This window comes from Mercenaria mercenaria, chromosome 1 (assembly GCF_021730395.1).
Source record: "Mercenaria mercenaria strain notata chromosome 1, MADL_Memer_1, whole genome shotgun sequence".
Taxonomy (NCBI): domain Eukaryota; kingdom Metazoa; phylum Mollusca; class Bivalvia; order Venerida; family Veneridae; genus Mercenaria; species Mercenaria mercenaria.
Genome location: NC_069361.1, coordinates 8,621,514 through 8,642,437, shown reverse-complemented (window position 1 = coordinate 8,642,437; position 20,924 = coordinate 8,621,514). Strand labels below are relative to the sequence as shown.

The following is a 20,924-nucleotide window of genomic DNA, read 5'->3' as shown; positions in this document are numbered from 1 at the left end:
TCTTTTCTTGCGGCCATCTTAGATTTCTCAGATCGCCACCATTTATGCCAATTTATGCCGGCAGCCTGATAAACTTCAGACATTTACAAACATTTTGATATATAACTGGACTTGTTAAAAATTTGGTCCGGGTTCAACTTTTTGAATGGCCTCATTGTCGCCCTACCAAAAGGAAAGCCAATAAGCCAATCACCAGCACATGTATTACTGAAACACCCTTTCTGTAAGTTGACATTATGGAATCATTAAAATGGAGACTATGTTCGTCTCGGAAACATTATCTATACGGCACCGATTATTTGCAAATACAAAGCTGTTGGTATTTTCAGAATGAAACAACAAGACATCCTTCTACTGTTTTTGTTTTCATTCAGGTGAGAAAAAAAAAAGAGCATTCCCTCCGCAGGTCACCTGTCGCATTACTTCAATAAAGGTATACAATACGGTAGCAAATGAGATTTGGTTCGTAGGATATCACTGCTGACTACAAATATGCCTGCACTAGCACCAGAATACTTTCACAGCTATTGTTTCTTGGTCATTCATTCGAGTGAAATTTGAAACGCTTACCTCACAATAAAAAAGAGACCCTCCACAGGATCACCCTGTCGCATTATTTGTGTACCGTACGGATACACCTCTTTCCTTATACTCATCTCGAGTAGATGTTTAAACTTGGGCGTCCAGTCCCCGAACATACGACAGTTGTCAATAAAGGATTTCCTCTCTTCATACTCCTTTTCTTGTTGCGCCTGAAAAATAGTGCGATAAATGGCAACTGATTTTCTTAGATTTCGAAGACTTTAAAAATGATGCAGTTAGTATTCTTAAGCAAATTACTGTCGTAATCATCTCTAACTTCAGTATATACAACTAGTTGAACACAGGCCGCTTAATTTGAAAAAAAAAACAATGACGAAGGAGAAAACAGCAAAATATAGGTAGGAAACTCGATTTTACGAGCTTTGCATAAATGAAAGTAACATGAGGCTGGTAGATGATATGAAAATGATATTTTAAAGGTTTTAGCTTTCGCAAGCACACTTCATATCCAATTCAATTTATGTCCTTTTTATTTCAATATGAAATTAACAATTTTCAAGAAAGCGCAATTCACACAGAGATCTTTTGTGAAATTCTTTGACAGAATAGTGCTTATAGTCTATTTTAACAGTCATAAATAAGATTTGTTATTTATTGAATTTACATGTATATATGTCTCTTCCCTTAGTTAAGTTCAGATAGTTTGGACTCACCTTCATTGACCTGTTGAAGAGGTCACGGTGTATTAACAGCAAGTCCGTCTCTTCGTCTGCTATCACAGTGGCGTTCCTCACCGAGTCCTCACTAATCAACGCTATCTCCCCAAAACTCTTACCAGCGTCTGAAAACCAAACGACAATTACCGTTTAACCTTTAGCCTGCTGGTGGGAAGTAATTTTGCCTTTGCGACCAGTGCAGACCAAGATCAGCTGTACTGTTTTCTATTCAGTCAGTAAATTTTCAGTGAACACCCCTTCAAATAATAAGTGGTACTGCCCAACCTGTCAATTTTAGTAATTTAGTAGTGTAAAGGTTAAAGTAAGAAATTAATCTTATCGTAAATAAGTTAGAAATGATTAACATGAACAAAAAAAAAAAAACAACATTTAAACAAATTCCATGGCACACTTTCTCATGTATTACAGTTGTTTTAAAATTCGTTGATTTTTAAAATTCCTACTTAATCAAACCGTAAACAAATGAGAAGCTACTCGCTTTTAAGGGTGTATCCTTTAGTAAGCCACTCGACATTTCATAATTAAAATCCACTGACTGGGAATCTAAAATATGATGTGTGTGTAAACAGAATGAGAAATTTATGGACATAATGGCGTGGGTCAATGGATTTTCTAAATTAATTAGCTATATAAGATCCATTGATGTCCCTTGATGTACATTATATACCGCGGCTAGCTCGCGGCGTTTCGCATTGAAAATGCAACAATGGTAAATTGTGAAGGATATTGAACCGTAGGATAAATTAATGTTGAAACGATTCTGAAAAACTTGGAGAATCGATTAAATATAAAAGCACCTTTATGTATGATGTCACGAAAGCCATAGAATAGGCATTTAAAGATCCATTGCGATGCACTATTTAAATTATTTAGGCTCCTTAATACACATACATGGAACAAGCAAACTGTAATTTACTAAAGTTTAAAACATAATTATATAAGACCTGTTTCGCTAAAATCGTTTTTAAGTTTGCTACAAAGTTGGTTTTATGATATTGCTTTTACATTTTTTTCAAAATATCTCGTTAAAGACAAAACGTTAATGTGAAGAAGCCAATACATCCAAGCTTTATATACTGGTATAACAAAGTTACCCTCAATTAAATTGCATTCCACAAAAACATATTATAACAGAATCTTTCCTCACTTGTATAATCTAGCATCAAAGGCAACTTCTACCGTTCCCTAGATCTAAATTTATTGCAATATATTTCGTTTTCGCATTACGATTTGTGTTCAAACACGTTTCGAAATAACAGAATTATTCTGAACTGTTTTTATACGCCCGAAGGGACGTATTATGTTATGGTCTCGGTGTCCGTCTGTCCGTGCCCGCGAAATGATGGTTAAGTGACTGCATAACAGTACTTTCTCTTTGATGTCATTCATTCCGTTCTGTTTATGTGACCTTTTTCTTTTTATGTGACTGTTAGAACAATAGAGAGAACAATGGGGGTGTCACATAAATACCGTTTCGTTAGAACGTCCGTCCGTTAGCAATTTCGTGTCCGCTCTGTAACTCTTGAACCCCTTGAAGGATTTCAAGGAAACTTGACACAAATGTTCACCACACTGAGATGACGGGCAGAGCGCATGTTTTGGATGTCTCATTTCAAGGTCAAGGTCACACTTAGGGGTCAAAGGTCATATGAGTGTGTTTCGTGTCCGCTCTGTAACTCTTGAACTGCTTGAAGGATTTCAAAGAAACTTGGCACATATGTTCACCACACTGAGACGACGTGCAGAGCGCTCGTTTCGGATGACTAGCTTCAAGGTCAAGGTTACACTTAGGAGTGAAAGGTCATATATGACTTATCTGTGTCCGCTCTGTAACTTTTGAACTGCTTTAAGGATTTCAAAGAAACTTGGCACAAATGTTCACCACACTGAGGCGACGTGCAGAGCGCACGTTTTAGATGACTCGCTTCAAGGTCAAGGTCACACTTAGGGGTCAAAGTCATATATGACTTTGGTTTGTGTATATTGCTATGCATTGCAGTGCTCTTATTTTTATTTGGCAGGTCCCTTTTTGTTCTCTTACAAAAATCTTTTTTGAATTACTTCCCTTTTTTGTTACTATAAATAGCTTATTTTGAAACTTTTTTATTATTGGCAGTTGGGAAAACCCGAGAGCACTTTTCTGTGGTACAACATGGATGGTACATCCAATTTTTAGATGTATTTTGACATAACTTTACCTGGTAAGAATTTTTTTTTGGACTTAGAATTTTTATCTTTGGATTTTTTTCTTTTTGTTGTTCCTGTCCTTTAGGCTTCAACAGTCAAGTTCTTGAAATTTTACTCCCATCCTGTGATGCAACCCTTCGGGCGTATATTGCCCCGCTTGACGGCGCTCTTGTTTATACATTTGCTTGAAAGTGTGTATTATTAGGAATAATGCTGCATGGTTAATCTTGTACCTGTACTGGTATAAAATACCTTTGTGTCAACACGTGAATGAAGTTTTGCCATGCAATACAAATTTCCCTACTTATCACCTAAAATCTGTCAATATTATGCTATATATACAACATGTTATAACGCAACATGTTTGGCTGCAGTTGTTATTTACATTTAACACTTATAAATATAAAATATTTCATTTTTAAATTGGTGGGAAAATAAAAGAAAAAAATGTAATGATTAAAGGGAAGTAATTCGGAAGAAACTACAACAACAAGAGCTGTCACTAATGGTGACAAATGCCCCCGCAGCAAACTAGTGGTGACCCCAAAGTCAGTAGGGGTGGTGTACTCAATAAGTACTATCAGCATGTGAAGTTTGAAGGTCCTGGATGAAGTGGTTTGCATGTAAAGTGCCTTCATACAAAAAGTTAACGTTGGCCCCTGTGACCTTGACTTTTGACCTGGTGACTCCAAAGTCTATAGGGTTGGTGCACTCATAAAGTACTATCAGCATGTAAAGTTTGAAGGTCCTGAGTGAAGTGGTTCGCGAGTAGAGTGCCTTCATGCTAAAAGTTAACGTTGGCCCCTGTGACCTTAACCTTTGACCCGGTGACCCCAAAGTTAGTTCGAGTGGTATACTCAATAAGTTCTATCAGCACGTGAAGTTTAAAGGTCCTGGATGCAGTGGTTCGCGAGTAAAGTGCCTTCATGCAAAAAGTTAACGTTGGCCCCTGTGACTTTGACCTGGTGATCCTAAAGTCAGTAGGGGTGGTGTACTCAATAAGTACTATCAGCATGTAAAGATTGAAGGTCCTGGGTGCAGTGGTTCGCGAGTAAAGTGCCTTCATGCAAAAAGTTAACGTTGGCCCCTGTGACCTTGACCTTTGACTTGGTGACCCCAAAGTCAGTAGGTGTGGTATACTCCATAAGTACTATCAGCAAGTGAAGTTTGAAGGTCCTGGGTGCAGTAGTTCGCGAGTAAAGTGCCTTCATGCAAAAAGTTAACGTTGTGACGAACGAACGAACGAACGAACGAACGAACGGACGGACGGACAGTTGAAAAACAATATTCCTCCCTTCGGGGGCATAAAAAATCATTTAGGTCAATATGGCACATGAGCTGTTCAAAGTTAAATAAATACCCATGCATGGACGAAAAGGCTAGATAAGTGACCTAAGATATTTTACAGACCAGACAGGAAAAGATAAATGTTGACTTGATCTCTAAATGCGACCTTGACCTTTGAGGTAGGGATCTCGATTTTGTGCATGACAGTAGCATCTCATTGTTCAAACAGGTGTAGCAAGATAAGTAATATTAAATTCCTTTTGATGAATGACACAGTCATGGACCAGGTGAGAACAAGAGCGCCACCAAGCGGGGCAATATACGCCCGAAGGGTTACATCAGAGGATGGGTGCAAAATTTAAAGAACTTGACTGAAGCCCAAAGGTCAGGAACAACAAAGGGAAGAAATTCCAAAAAATGTTCTAAGTCCACAAAAAAAACCTTACAAGGTACAGGTATGTCAAAATACACCTAAACATTGGAGGTACCATCCATGTTGTACCACAGAAAAGTGGTCTCGGGTTTTCCCTACGGCCAATAATAAAAAAGTTTGAAAATTAGCTATTTATAGTAACATAAAAGGGAAGTAATTCAAAATGTTTTTATTATAAGTGAACAAAAAAGGGATCTGCCAAATAAAAACAAGAGCACTGCAATGCAGAGCAATATACACAAAGCAGAGTCAAATATGACATTTGAACCCTAAATGTGACCTTGACCTTGAAGCGAGTTGCACCAGACAGGAAAAAAACCTATTGACATTTGGCTTCGGTTTTGGTTTCCGCATGACAACGCGTCTCATTATGGGGAATATTTATGCAAAAAAGTACTAAAATTCCTTTATGACTGACAGAGTTATGAACCAGACAGGAAAAAATCGGTCGACCTTTGACATCTGAGTGTGACCTTGACCTTTGATCTAGGGGTCTTGGTGTTGCGCACAACACATTGCCTCATTATCGGGAATATTTGTACCAAATAATGTTTAACATTCTTTAATGCATGGCAGATGTATGGACCAGGCAGAAAAAAAAGACTACTGACCATTGCCCTCCAAATGTAACATTGACCTTAGAGCTAGAGGTATGGGTGTTGCACATGCAACGTCGTCTGATTATGGGGGGGGGGGGGGGGGGGGCACATCTGTGCCTAGAAATATTGTTATCCCTCATTAGGTGGCAGAGATCTGGACCGGAAAAGAAACAGTACCTGTTAATTCCATGTTAACCTTTGACCTCCAAGTGTGTCCCTTTAAACTATGGGTCTGAAAGTTGTGCATGACTCATCATCTTATAAAGGGGAATATTTGTATCAAATTATATTGAAATCTCTTGTTAAACAGTTGAGTTAAAGACTGGACAGGGTGAAAGAAAGCCTGTTTACCTTTGACCTTCAAGTTTGTACTTGACCTCTGAGCAGCTAGTAATATGAAAATCTTGGTCGATGACAGAGTTATAAACCGGACACGGAACTGCGGACGCACTGACGGACGTTCTTTCTTAATGGTATTTGTGTGGCTACTCTTTTGTTCCCTCTATTGTTACTTTAGCCACGTAAAAGAAAAATAGCCACATAAAAGCCTTACGGATTGAATAACACCAACGAAAAAATACAGTTACCTAAGTATGCAAATGAGGGCTCGGAATGATGGACGGGCGAATGGACGGAAAAGCGCAATCCTATAGTCCGAGAAACTGGACTAAGAATGAGAAATCGTGCAAGTCGATGAATTAATTGTTTTGAATATGCTCACCAAAATGAATAATAAATTTTCCATATTTTGACCGATCCATTGGTTTCTTTTTCTTCATTTCACGTGGGCTGTCGGAACTGTCTTCAGACATGACGTCATCAGCTTGTGTTGTTGTCTTGCTGGCAGCGTCGTCTTCTGCTTTTGTAATGTCGCCGTCATCGTCGGATTTACTAGTATCAATGAACACTGACGTTCTTCCAGACAACATTATGTAAAAACTGAAAATTGAGAAATTTCTTGGTTCACAGATCTAAGAAACGATATTCGATAATGAAAAAATTATCAAAATGACATGTTTTATTTTTTTTACAAGGCATATGAAGTAATGATATTAGCTTTAAGATTCTTTTCTTAAATATCCAACATTCTTTCTGTTATAAAATTCCACTTTGTCAGTTCTCTGTTATTTAGAAATTTATATGTAAAAATTGTTTTCAATTAAGATAAGCAGAACATTCAATCAAGTCCTAAATGAGCGAAGAAACCTCATGCACACTTTTACACACAAAAAAAAAATGATAAAAATTGTAGAGAAATCTAAAGAATTCAGAAGTTGCTTTTAATTAAGTCCCAATTGTAACCCAAGAAATGTTACTACTTCTTACAATACTGAAAAGAAAATTGCAAAATATGATGCATGATAAGAGACGTACATATTGATAAGTATTCCAAATTTCAAGAAAAGTGATTTGAACTTGTTTTATCAAAAGGCGTATATAATGTAAAAAATCTAGTCACGCTTAACAGTGTACATATAACAGAATGATGTGCCCATTTTATGGATGTTATACAATAGGCACATCCTTTCGCCATGAATTATAGAGACTCAAATCCCTTTTTTATTGAAATTTAAATACAAAAACCATTTGAACACTTTATGGAGCTCCTTTTTATGGGGTTTTAATATGCCTTTCATGTATGATTAAACATAACAATGACTTAAGTTTCTTAAACCAAAAATGGCAATAAAACGGACATTGAAAAGCGAAATGGCCAAACAAGATTATTTATTAAATCTTTTATATCAATATATTAAAACATATTGGATAAAAGAAGAATAAAGTTTCAATACGATGACAACTAATGTCAAATTTTGATAATAAATATTAAATTGTATAGTGTATAAAGATTACGAGTGTAAAAACTGTATAGCAGTTTGTTTTATATATTTGTTCAACAAAATATTCAGGTTAATATTCACTTTCAGTACTATGGCACATAAGGTCATGTGTAAGAATACCGATTGAGCTCATGCCGACTACAAATATTTGTGAACTTGCATCGCTAACGCAAAATCAAGAGAAATGTACATGTCGTTTGATAAATAAATGAAATAAATATATAAATAAATAAACACAAAAATGAAGACAGATCATGAACAAACAAACAAATAACCAAATTTAATCAAATCAAATCAAATCAAATCAGGTCAGTTAGTCAGTCAGTCAATTCCATATTAAAATGCTAAAATTTGATGATATTTTTCTATTGTCACAATGATTTTCACCTGAATTTAGATAATTGCCTGGGCAAGGCGCTTTTTATTACTTTATTTTATTTGTTTTATAGTTAAAGACAGTGAAATATCTACACTTCAAAACAAAGCAGATAACGTCGTCACCAAAACTGTTTTAGTCGTTTGCTCTACGAGGAATAAATTATAGTTGGAAAGCTTTAAACTTTATTTAAATGCGGTATCTACACTACTTTGGAGTAGCCGAACTATTTTCGTGATACAGATAGTGATTTTTTTATATAATCATTGCACTTTCACTGTTTGGTGTCAAGAGAATGCTCGTATCTGAGGTTGCATGCATGGGCGTGGTCAGAGGTGAGGCCGAGGGTCGAAAATGATAATCAATACACGGAAGAACGAGTGTGGGTTTGTTTCTAGTTTTATTCAACATTTCTACACTACACATTTCTAATCAACGACCAAACAAAAACAGCATTTTAAAATATGTAGCAGTGGTCCTTCTGTACAGTACTGTCCAGATCTATGCATGTACCCATGTATATTATTACAACATGCTTTCCTTTCAGAAAGAGAAGTCAAATAAAACTGAAGAAGGTGAGTTTCTTATTGATCAAGTACATTTACTGACTTTGGTATACAAAAGTATAGAGCGCAGGATGTGAACAAGGGTCTGAACATCTGTTGGTTCTTATTTCATCATCCTAGCTGCCAGAATAACGACGAAATAGATGCTACGATTTGCAGAGAAACGATTTAGCAGATAGTTTCGTTTTCAAAGACGTTTCCAATTAAATTATACATACATAGTGTATACTTGTCAAGCTGATCAAAAGAAGTACGTTTATTATAGATTTTCGAGGAATTTTACCCCTTTAAGAGCACTTGAGTCGAAACTATATAATTTCTTGAGAAATTCTTATTTCCATCTTTTTTATTATTTAAACGTCATCTTGCGAATAGCAGCAAACATTTTAGTATTAAAAACACTAGAAGTTTCGACAGTTGCAGAACTTCACCAAAAACGTCCAATCACATAGGATATAACCCAACGAGTCTAAGAATAATGATGGTTAATGCGACCTAGTGTCGGTAATGTCGTCGCTGCTTCCAGGTTTAAGTGTTTTTCTTTTGTGTAAGAATATTATCTTAACTACTACTCCTATTAACGAGAAACCACCATAAAGGATTTGTCTTTGTAAGGGAATGTAAACTTCTAGGTAAGGACCAGGTACCCCGAAAGTCAAGGTCTCTTAACTACTGACGCAATTATCAACAGTAAAATTTGTAAACGGATCCTGTAAACGCATAGAACGCAACCAAACCACATGATAGCAGATCCGATTTGATTGAGTCTGTTCATGACAGGTAATGAAATGTGCAACACACCTCACGCCCACTTGCTCGGGTGAAAGCAGAATTCTATTAGAGTAAATTATATGATCTCAAAAAAAAAAACATAAAATATAACAACACTGGAACTCAAAGGAGGATTTCTCTCGGTAATTTGTAGACATCTTTGAGTCAAATCACTGAGATTGGGTTCTATTTAGTGTTGGTTTGACTGTACAGTCTGTATTTATTTTTTGAAACCGTGTACATTATAACTACTGTATTCAGTCCAAGGTGGAGAGACGGTCCTAAAAAATCACGAAAAGATCAGGTGGTTCAAAAGTTTCTTTATAACCATTAAGATAAAATACAAAATAGATTCTATAAATGGTTTCACTTACCTAGTTTCAAAATTTTATATCCAGATATAGTAAAATGAAAAAGTGACATTTAAAACATTTTCGCTAACAAGAACCAAGAACGTAGTGATATTAAACCACACACACACACACGCCCGTATTCCAATTCTTTTAATTGCTACAAAATGATGATCTTATATAAAATAAACATTTCTTTCAATCGGTTTAACCATTGTCGTTCCACCACTTAAATGATAAATGAAATAGACGCGTGCTATTGTCAAATTATGTAAATAAAGTAGAATTGATAAACATCCCTTTTAAACACTTTTAATTCCTTTTGGAAAAAAGCATTCAGCTATATAAATGAAGAGTTGCGAATGTTTCAATCACCTGATAAATTCACATTAATCATTTTCTTCACCCGAGTTTTCTCTTTATGCAGTAAATATGCTTTAACTGTAACATAATCCACAGAATGGCCACGCCCACAGTCTTGTTGCATCTGATGTACAATAAATAAGTTCATAAAAGATTTCCTACCACCTGCAGAATGGTTTAATAACAACATGATAATCACACGCAAAATGATCATAAAGTGCAATTAAATTAATAAAGACAGAAGCTTCTGTTTTATTGAGTTCCTCTCAACTCTACACTACCCGTGCCAAATGATACTGCATGATTAAAGTGCAAGTGGGTATCAAGCCTACGACTGCCGTGGCCTACAACTGTGATCGGCGGTTTGTCGAATCATACATTTTTAATACACTGACTTAAATACAGAATAAACTGTTCCAGACATAAAAGCCCCGAATAATGTTATGTATTAGGTCTAAGTTTACCGTGAAGAACACCAAGAAAGTTCGGTTGTAAAACCCGAATGATTTAAGATGTACACTGTGAACTAAAATATCAATTTATTTCATTTTATAACGCAAGAAATTTCAGATTTAGTACATGTATTGACAACTGGGATTTACAAATAAATCCTTATTTAAACATTCTATTACAATCCAAACAGAAATATACAAAATCATTACATTTGAAAAAGATATTGTATCCTTATTACATCGACGCTTGTGTTTGAAATCGAACTGCACTAGAACATACAATAATATAATAAGCGACTACTGGAGAAAACTTCGTAATTTTTAACTTATGTAGAAAATCCGTTACGGGTACGCAACAAGAATAGGTGCAAGAAACTACTAGGCATAATTATCTCCCTTGGCAAGAAGTCATCAGCAGACTTCTAAGTTTGCATTGCTGTTAGTCGTACTATCTAACCTTGATTGCTGTTAGTCGTACTATCTAACCTTGATTGCTGTTAGTCGTACTATCTAACCTTGATACAAGTATTATATTATTATGAAGCATAGTTCCCAGGGAAACTGCGAAGCGTATTTGCCTTGAAACCCGGCGGGAGTCAGATCACCAGTCACAGTACTGGAAGCTGTAAGCCGCTGTAGTTTTTATATTGCTGTAAATCGTTAGATATCATGTCAACTGCGATCTCTTGTACAACTCCGTACATCACTGGAAGCTGTAAGCTCGCTGTAGTTTCATATGCTGTAATCGTAGTTATCACTGGTCACTGCGATCTTCTTGTACAAATATGTAGCATCACGAAGCTGTAAGCTCATGTAGTTTTATATTGCTGTAAGTCGTATATCTACCTGGTCACTATGATCTTCTTTACACAATGTAACATCACCGGAGCGTAAGCCCGCTGTACATGTTTTTTATTGCTGTAAATCGTAGTTATCACTGGTCCTGCGACTTCTTGTACAACTCGTACATCGCTGGAAGCTGTAAGCTCGCTATAGTTTTTATATTGCTGTAAATCGTAGTTATCACTGGTCACTGCGATCTTCTTGTACAACTCTGTAGCATCACTGGAAGCTGTAAGCTTGCTGTAGTTTTATACTGCTGTAATCGTAGTTATCACGGGTCACTGCGATCTTCTTGTACAACTATGTAGCATCACCGGAAGCTGTAAGCTCACTGTAGTTTTTATATTGCTGTAAATCGTAGTTATCACTGGTCACTGCGATCTTCTTGTACAACTCTGTAACATCACTGGAAGCTGTAAGCCCGCTGTACATAGTTTTTATATTGCTGTAAATCGTAGTTATCACTGGTCACTGCGATCTTCTTGTACAACTCTGTAACATCGCTGGAAGCTGTAAGCTCGCTGTAGTTTTTATATTGCTGTAAATCGTAGTTATCACTGGTAACTGCGATCTTCTTGTACAACTCTGTAGCATCACTGGAAGCTGTAAGCTTGCTGTAGTTTTATACTGCTGTAATCGTAGTTATCACTGGTCACTGCGATCTTCTTGTACAACTCTGTAGCATCACTGGAAGCTGTAAGCTCGTTGCAGTTTTATATTGCTGTAATCGTAGTTATCACTGGTCACTGCGATCTTCTTGTACAACTCTGTAACATCACTGGAAGCTGTAAGCCTGCTGTAGTTTTATACTGCTGTAAATCGTAGTTATCACTGATCACTGCGATCTTCTTGTACAACTCTGTAACATCACTGGAAGCTGTAAGCTCGTTGTAGTTTTATGTTGTTGTAATCGTAGTTATCACTGGTAACTATGGTCTTCTCGTACAACTCCTTAGCATCACTGGACGCTGTAAGCCCGCTGTACATAGTGTTTATATTGCTGTAAATCGTAGTTATCACTGGTCACTGCGATCTCTTGAACATCTCTATAGCATCACTGGAAGCTGTAAGTCCGCTGTAGTTTTATACTGCAGTAAATCGTAGTTAACACTGGTCACTGCGATCTTCTTGTACAACTCTGTAACATCACTGGAAGCTGTAAGCTCGCTGTAGTTTTATACTACTGTAAATCATAGTTAACACTGGTCACTGCGATCTTCTTGTACAACTCTGTAACATCACTGGAAGCTGTAAGCTCGTTGTAGCTTTATGTTGCTGTAATCGTAGTTATCACTGGTCACTGCGATCTTCTTGTACAACTCCGTAGCATCACCGGACGCTGTAAGCCCGCTGTACATAGTGTTTATATTGCTGTAAATCGTAGTTATGACTGGTCACTGCGATCTTCTTGTACAACTCTGTAACATCACTGGAAGCTGTAAGCTCGCTGTAGTTTTTATATTGCTGTAAATCGTAGTTATCACTGGCCACTGCGATCTTCTTGTACAACTCTATAGCATCACTTGAAGCTGTAAGCCCGCTGTACATAGCTTTTATATCGCTGTAAATAGTAGTTAACACTGGTCACTTCGATCTTCTTGTACAACTCCGTAGCATCACTGGAAGCTGTAAGCTCGCTGTAGTTTTATACTGCTGCAATCGTAGTTATCACTGGTCTCTGTGTCAGAATAATTTGTATGTTTGATATATTGATAACGTAACACATTAAGCACAGATAGTGCTTGACTCCCTTTCCATGCTATCATTGCTATAATTATTGTTGAATTGCTGTTAATGATTTAATTTGGGTCATTTGTGGCTGATTTGGGTTCATTGCGTAGATGGCTGGGTCCCAGCTTCACACATTATGTCATATACAAAAGTTTAAGGGAACCAGATATTTGATAGAGTAAGTACTCGTTGTTATGGACATTCTACATCGTTTGTCAGCTAGTCTAAGACAAAGTCACCTTAGCGATTGGACCCAAACCATTGTTCAAGATACTAAAGGCGTAGGCACTTCCCTTGGTCATATAAATCGTATCCTGACACTCTGCGATCTTCTTGTACAACTCCGTAGCATCGCTGGAAGCTGTGAGCTCGCTGTAGTTTTATATTGCTGTAATCGTAGTTATCACTGGTCACTGCGATCTTCTTGTATAACTCTGTAACATCACTGGAAGCTGTAAGCTCGCTGTAGTTTTATACTGCTGTAATTGTAGTTATCACTGGTCACTGTGATCTTCTTGTACAACTCTGTAGCATCACTGGAAGCTGTAAGCTCGCTGTAGTTTTATATTGCTGTAAATCGCAGTCAACACTGGTCACTGCGATCTTCTTGTACAACTCTGTAGCATCACTGGAAGCTGTAAACTCGCTGTAGTTTTATATTGCTGTAAATCGTAGTTATCAGTGGTCACTGCGATCTTCTTGTACAACTCTGTAGCATCACCGGAAGCTGTAAGCTCGCTGTAGTTTTATACTGCTGTAATCGTAGTTATCACTGGTCACTGCGATCTTCTTGTACAACTCTGTAACATCACTGGAAGCTGGAAGCTCGTTGTAGTTTTATATTGCTATAAATCGTAGTTATCACTGGTCACTGCGATCTTCTTGTACAACACTATAACATCACTGGAAGCTGTAAGCTCGCTGTAGTTTTATATTGTTGTAAATAATAGTTATCACTGGTCACTACTGTCTTCTTGTACAACTCTGTAACATCACTGGAAACTGTAAGCTCGCTGTAGTTTTTATATTGCTGTAAACAAAGAGCTATAAAAATAAATAGATCGGCAACTTGAAAGGCATATAGAGCAAATCTCGCCAACATCCCGTGACAACTGAACAAGATCTCGTTGTAAGCGTCTGTTGATCACGATTGATCAAGTCGACAAACGCTTTTAAATAAGGTTACTTTCGGATTGATTGTTTATAATGATAATGGTGCTTTTTTTAAATGTTTTTAGTATTTTCTACACGATGAATGAATGAATTTATGATTGGAAGTCTGAGAAATCAACAGTTTTCGTTTGAAAAAAAGGACTCGATTCGGTTTATTACGCGCCGGGCGTACCGCCAGTTTTATACTTCAGTAAGCGTCTGTTGATCAAGTCGGCAAACGCTTTGAAGGTCACAATAGCCTAAATAGTTTCCCCTATATATTCTATATAAAACTGACCTTTTTCAAAGGGCTACCAAACATAGCTAGACCCATTTCAGAGAACAAATCCTTACTCATTTAAAAGTTTGATTAAAACTGATATAAAATGAAGAGAAAGTAGGGTCATGTATCTTCTAAGAAAGATTTCTCTGGTCAACATTTACTTACTGTAAACTGACATCAAAATGACACTGCTGTGACCTGGAAGTACTACTCATACTAAAATTGAGCTTGACTTCACCAAATATAACCTGCTCTCCCATTTTTCCTACCAAAATGTCAACAATACATCCACAATGAAATTTAAACAAAAACTAGCCTCAATTTAGATCTCTGTTGCCATGCCAAGTGAAAAATTAGTGTTCAAATACCTGGCAGCCATTACGCGACTAGACCAGATGGCTCCCACGCTGGTTCCTTTAGTTTAGTTAGGCCTGAAATAAGATAACGCTCTAACACGAGATGACACGGGATTATCCCCAGTTGCCATTCTGTGTATTTTTAGTTCTTTGCTGTAAATCGTATTTAACACTGGTCGCTGCGATCTTCTCGTACAACTCTGTAGCATCACTGGAAGCTGTAAGCTCGCTGTAGTTTTATATTGCTGTAAATGGTAGTTAACACCGGTCACTGCAATCTTCTTGTACAACACTATAACATCACTGGAAGCTGTAAGCTCGCTGTAGTTTTATATTGCTGTAAATCGTAGTTATCACTGGTCACTATGGTCTTCTCGTCAACTCTGTAGCATCACTGGAAGCTGTAAGCTCGCTGTAGTTTTATATTGCTGTAAATCGTAGTTAACACTGGTCGCTGCGATCTTAATATGCAACTCTGTAACATCACTGGAAGCTGTAAGCTCGCTGTAGTTTTATATCGCTGTAAATCGTAGTTAACACTGGTCACTTCGATCTTCTTGTACAAGTCCGTAGCATCACTGGAAGCTGTAAGCTCGCTGTAGTTTTATACTGCTGCAATCGTAGTTATCACTGGTCACTGTGTCAGAATAATTTGTATGTTTGATATATTGATAACGTAACACATTAAGCACAGATAGTGCTTGACTCCCTTTCCATGCTATTACTGCTATAATTATTGTTGAATTGCTGTTAATAATATAATTTGGGTCATTTGTGGCTGATTTGGGTTCATTCCGTGGATGGCTGGGTCCCAGCTTCACACATTATGTCATATACAAAAGTTTAAGGGAACCAGATATTTGATAGAGTAAGTACTCGTTGTTTTGGACATTCTACATCGTTTGTCAGATAGTCTAAGACAAAGTCACCTTAGCGATTGGACCTAACATCCTGAAGCTGTAAACTCGCTATAGTTTTATATTGCTGTAATCGTAGTTATCACTGGTCACTGCGATCTTCTTGTACAACTCTGTAGCATCACTGGAAGCTGTAAACTCGCTATAGTTTTATATTGCTGTAATCGTAGTTATCACTGGTCACTGCGATCTTCTTGTAAACCTGTTCCAGATACTAAAGACGTAGGCTTTACTTGCATGTAAATCGTTATCCATGGTCACTGCGATCTTCTTGTACAACTCCGATAGCATCGCTGGAAGCTGTAAGCTCGCTGTAGTTTTATATTGCTGTAATCGTAGTTATCACTGGTCACTGCGATCTTCTTGTACAACTCTGTAGCATCACTGGAAGCTGTAAGCTCGCTGTAGTTTTATATTGCTGTAAATCGCTAGTCACACTGGTCACTGCGATCTTCTTGTACAACTCTGTAACATCACGGAAGCTGTAAGCTCGCTGTAGTTTTATATGCTTAAATCGTAGTATCACTGGTCACTGCGATCTTCTTGTACAACTCTGTAACATCACTGGAAGCTGTAAGCTCGCTGTAGTTTTATATTGCTGTAAATCGTAGTTATCACTGGTCACTGCGATCTTCTTGTACAACTCTGTAACATCACTGGAAGCTGTAAGCTCGCTGTAGTTTTATATTGCTGTAAATCGTAGTCAACACTGGTCACTGCGATCTTCTTGTACAACTCTGTAACATCACTGGAAGCTGTAAGCTCGCTGTAGTTTTATATTGCTGTAAATGGTAGTCAACACCGGTCACTGCGATCTTCTCGTACAACACTATAACATCTCTGGAAGCTGTACGCTCGCTGTAGTTTATATTGCTGTAAATCGTAGTTATCACTGGTAACTATGGTCTTCTCGTACAACTCTGTAGCATCACTGGAAGCTGTAAGCTCGCTGTAGTTTTATATTGCTGTAAATCGTAGTTAACACTGGTCGCTGCGATCTTAATATACAACTCTGTAACATCACTAGAAGCTGTAAGCTCGCTGTAGTTTTATACTGCTGTAAATCGTAATTATCACTGGTCACTACTGTGTTCTTGTACGACTCTGTAACATCACTGGAAGCTGTAAGCTCGCTGTAGTTTTTATATTGCTGCAGTCGTAGTTATCACTGGTCACTATGATCTTCTTGTACAACTCTGTAACATCACCGGAAGCTGAAAGCCCGCTGTAGTTTTATATTGCTGTAAATTGTAGTTATCACTGGTCACTGCGATCTTCATGTACAACTCTGTAACATCACTGGAAGCTGTAAGCTCGCTATAGTTTTATATTGCTGTAAATCGTAGTTATCACTGGTCACTATGATCTTCTTGTACAACTCTGTAGCATCACCGGAAACTGTAAGCTTGCTGTAGTTTTATATTGCTGTAAATCGTAGTTATCACTGGTCACTGCGATCTTCTTGTACAACTCCGTAGCATCACTGGAAGCTGTAAGCCCGCTGTACATAGTGTTTATATTGCTGTAAATCGTAGTTATCACTGGTCACTGCGATCTTCTTGTACAACTCTATAGCATCACTGGAAGCTGTAAGCCCGCTGTACATAGCTTTTATATTGCTGTAAATCGTAGTTATCACTGGTCACTGCGACCTTCATGTACAACTCTGTAACATCACTGGAAGCTGTAAGCTCGCTGTAGTTTTATATTGCTGTAAATCGTAGTTAACACTGGCCACTGCGATCTTCATGTACAACTCTGTAACATCACTGTAAGCTGTAAGCTCGCTGTACATAGCTTTAAAAAATGGCAGATTTAAGTTATTTTTGAATATTTGCTTTAATTGTATTTCCTTAATTCTATAAAAAAAAGATTCTACCCGAAATAAGTTATCATTCTTTTCATCATAAACACACATAATTGGCAGCCGCTTTTATACAAAATCAACATGTTTTAGGCATTCTTTCCCCAGCGGTCTCGATCGCTTAGGGTCAACTTGTGGATATATCTCTGGGTAAAGCGAAGTTGCTAGGGAACAGTACTAGTTATTAAAACTTCGTGGCACAACTTTCACATCACCAAAAGCCCGCTTGTTATTCATTTAATGTTTTAGTATACTTTAAATACGACGTCCACTAAATAATTTCACGAGGGTGTAACCCAAGTGAGTTACTTGATGCGGTGTATAACCAATTATGGGTGTTTAAATCTATTAAAGCATGATTCTGCTATATTTTATTTCGATTTTATGTAACCAAGTTGGTGAAATAGGGAAGTACTATTTCACGGTGCATTTAGTAGGTCGGCGTGACGTCAACGTAATCTTGTATTAATTTTATAATATAAAAAAAATCACGGGACGTGTTTGTCACGTTAAATAATTTAAGAGTGCGTACAAGTCTAACATTAATTAAGAGTGTGTGAATTAAGTGTAACATCATTCTGTTACATAATTCTAATTTTGAAGTGAATTTTATACTTGAAATAACAGCAGATCAAAATATAGCAACACTCTTTCTCGGTACAATGTATGTCGTCAAATACATGCCGACTTGACGTCAATATTGCTGTTTTTCTAATTCTATATAGAGATCTAATATAGCTTTTTATGTGTGGCTTTTAAGCGGGGCATCCGACGGTTGAAAGTGCGCGTGTAGTTGATATAGGAGTTATATTGTTGTAATTCTGTACAAGGTGACAGCCATCTCCCTGAAGACATTCAACACAAACTAAACTTGTTACAGGTTTATAATGCCTGCTGGTATTTTGCTTAGTTCCAAATACTCCTCATGGTTAGGGATGTTCTTATATAATTGATTATATATGGATTATAGGGTTTTTAGGAGATAAGAAGTACCTACCAGTCCCCGCGGTCTCCCTGAACTACTATTACGTCATCCTTGAAAGCCCGTCTGTAGTTACAGTTTTTTATGACATCTTCAAGTACGTCTGAAAATAGTACAAGACATTGTAAATAATAGTCAATGTAACACAGTAATAGATATCTTATCAAGCAACACACCAGAGTTATCAGATAATAGCGAAAAGAAAAAAGTTATGAGGGCAGGGGATAGTAAATTTGAAATTTCCGCAAAAATGCATCGATACCAGCCTGAAAAATATCATAACAATATACTTTTGAGAAACGTCAGGCAATGGTAAAGTAGATCTAATTGTATGTAATAATTGTAGAAATTTTCAGCCTTCCATTTCATTTCAGTCGTGTTTACGATAAAACTGGTAAAATTGCAGTTTCAGGACACTAAACTATTGGGCAAAATGGTTCATTGTAAATGTACATTTAATAAAACCTCTCCCGTATTATACATATAATGTTTGTATATTTTATGTATGAGACAAGAACAACAGTGGCGAAAAAAAAATGCCCCATTCCGCAAAATTGGGCTAAATCTAGAAGGATAGATGGCCCTCTCTGTCTTGACTGTCGATACCTCGCGTAAGATTTTAGACCACAACCAAGAGCAAATTTTGTTACCAAACAATATTACTCATTCATGGGAATCATTATACATATTTAATATAAATGAAGGCCACAATGCGAAAATCGCCCTTGTCATTTAAAATTTCAATTAGATCCTCTATTTTTTTTCACTTGAAATTATTGTAGCATGTTTACGTCATATAATTTGTGGTTGTGGTGGGTACAACACACAAATAAAACATTTTGGCAGGAGCTACGAGCATACAAACATGCCTATTCATGGATGTTTGCTGTAATACTGTTAGGGTACCTGAATCAGTATTTGTGTCATATGCGACACCTCATTTGAAAACTGTTGTATTTACTGTGTACTTTTATTAAAGGGAGGTAATAAAAATAAGGAAATACCATCATGATAGTTTCAAAACATAATTTTATTTTTATTTATTATATATTCTTCAAAATTGTATCAATTATAACTTAAATTTTGACATAAATTGTATATAATCAAGAATTTGTAAACTCTTTCATTTAATATACCTTAACTAGTATATATTAAACAGGTGACCCTGGTTACACTCACGGTCACTACACTACCCGGCATTTCTATCACTATTATTCAGAACTCTGCATTACTGATAAACACTGAATCTCCGCAACTTCACCTGGCAAATCGAAAGGAGCATCAGTCTGACTAATGAATATATAAAAGTACTTCGAAACTAATTTTCACCGAAGCGCGAAGAGTCAACGCTTCATAAAGCTACGAGTATAATTTTGACATCACGTAAAACTTATTGTCAATGATTTTATTTATTTTACGTGTAAGTCATAAAAAATGCAGATAAATGCCTTAAATTTACAAAAAGGCGATAAAAATCAGGAAAATCATCACACACACACACACACACACACACACACGTACGCACGCACACACAACAATAAAATATATATATTGTGAAAAAGTTAAACTTATAGTCTGATATTTGAACAATACATTGCAATTTGAAAAGTCAACATCACAGACTCTGTACTGTACAGTGTCCTTGTAAATAATATTTGCTAGTTATTTCAAGTTCCCCCAAAAAAGAAAACGAATAAAATGAAGTCTTTACACTAGATCTATTCGATTTTATTAAAAGTTTTATATTTATCTAAATAGATACAGATCTATGAACAACAGTTGAGGCAGTATAGTCGCTGGAAAAATAAAGGGAAGTAATAAATCTTTATCTTATATTTAATTATTCAAATAATTTACAAAATATTAATTGTGTCTGTTTAAGATTTATATGTAAAAAGATATTGAAATAAAATTTTAAAAAGAATTAATATATTCTATTAAGTACACTTACTTAACCTTTTGTTAAATAAGATGAAATATAAAAGATAATTTACACGTGATACAATAACAACGAGTGGAGATCCCACTTCTGACACCAATGTTGTTCGATTTTTGCTGCCCGCTCAATGTGAAAATGATCTTTTTACCTCTTGGGCATGCGTGGGCTAACTAATGGCAATAATTGTAAAATTATACCAAAGACTTGTATTTCATAAAACTTTAAAGGTCTAGATCCACTACTATATAAGTGCACCCCCACCACCCCAGGCCCACAAATCCAATATACAATCCCATCATATCTGCTGCTTATCGGTGATTATGTAACGGCAACTGATTAGAAGGCAATTTGC

The 20,924-nt window shown here is 36.6% G+C and overlaps 2 protein-coding genes across 3 annotated transcripts in view; both read right to left on the bottom strand.

Moving 5' to 3' along the window:
* The window catches only part of LOC123545048 (uncharacterized), a 550,315-nt gene that overhangs the window by 161,083 nt on the left and 368,308 nt on the right, over positions 1 to 20,924 (bottom strand). The gene's annotated exons all lie outside the window — the stretch shown is intronic.
* The window catches only part of LOC123545038 (uncharacterized), a 45,551-nt gene that overhangs the window by 5,972 nt on the left and 18,655 nt on the right, over positions 1 to 20,924 (bottom strand). Inside the window, exons 2-5 of one of the 2 annotated variants that reach the window (XM_045331278.2) lie at positions 18,649 to 18,736; positions 6,508 to 6,725; positions 1,257 to 1,384; positions 571 to 752 (exon numbers count right to left, since the gene is read on the bottom strand). In XM_045331278.2, coding sequence (XP_045187213.1) covers positions 571 to 752; positions 1,257 to 1,384; positions 6,508 to 6,725; positions 18,649 to 18,736 — 616 coding nt within the window. Of the gene's footprint in view, positions 1 to 570; positions 753 to 1,256; positions 1,385 to 6,507; positions 6,726 to 9,714; positions 9,948 to 18,648; positions 18,737 to 20,924 lie in introns of those variants that run through there. The other variant, XM_053539061.1, reaches the window with a different exon arrangement.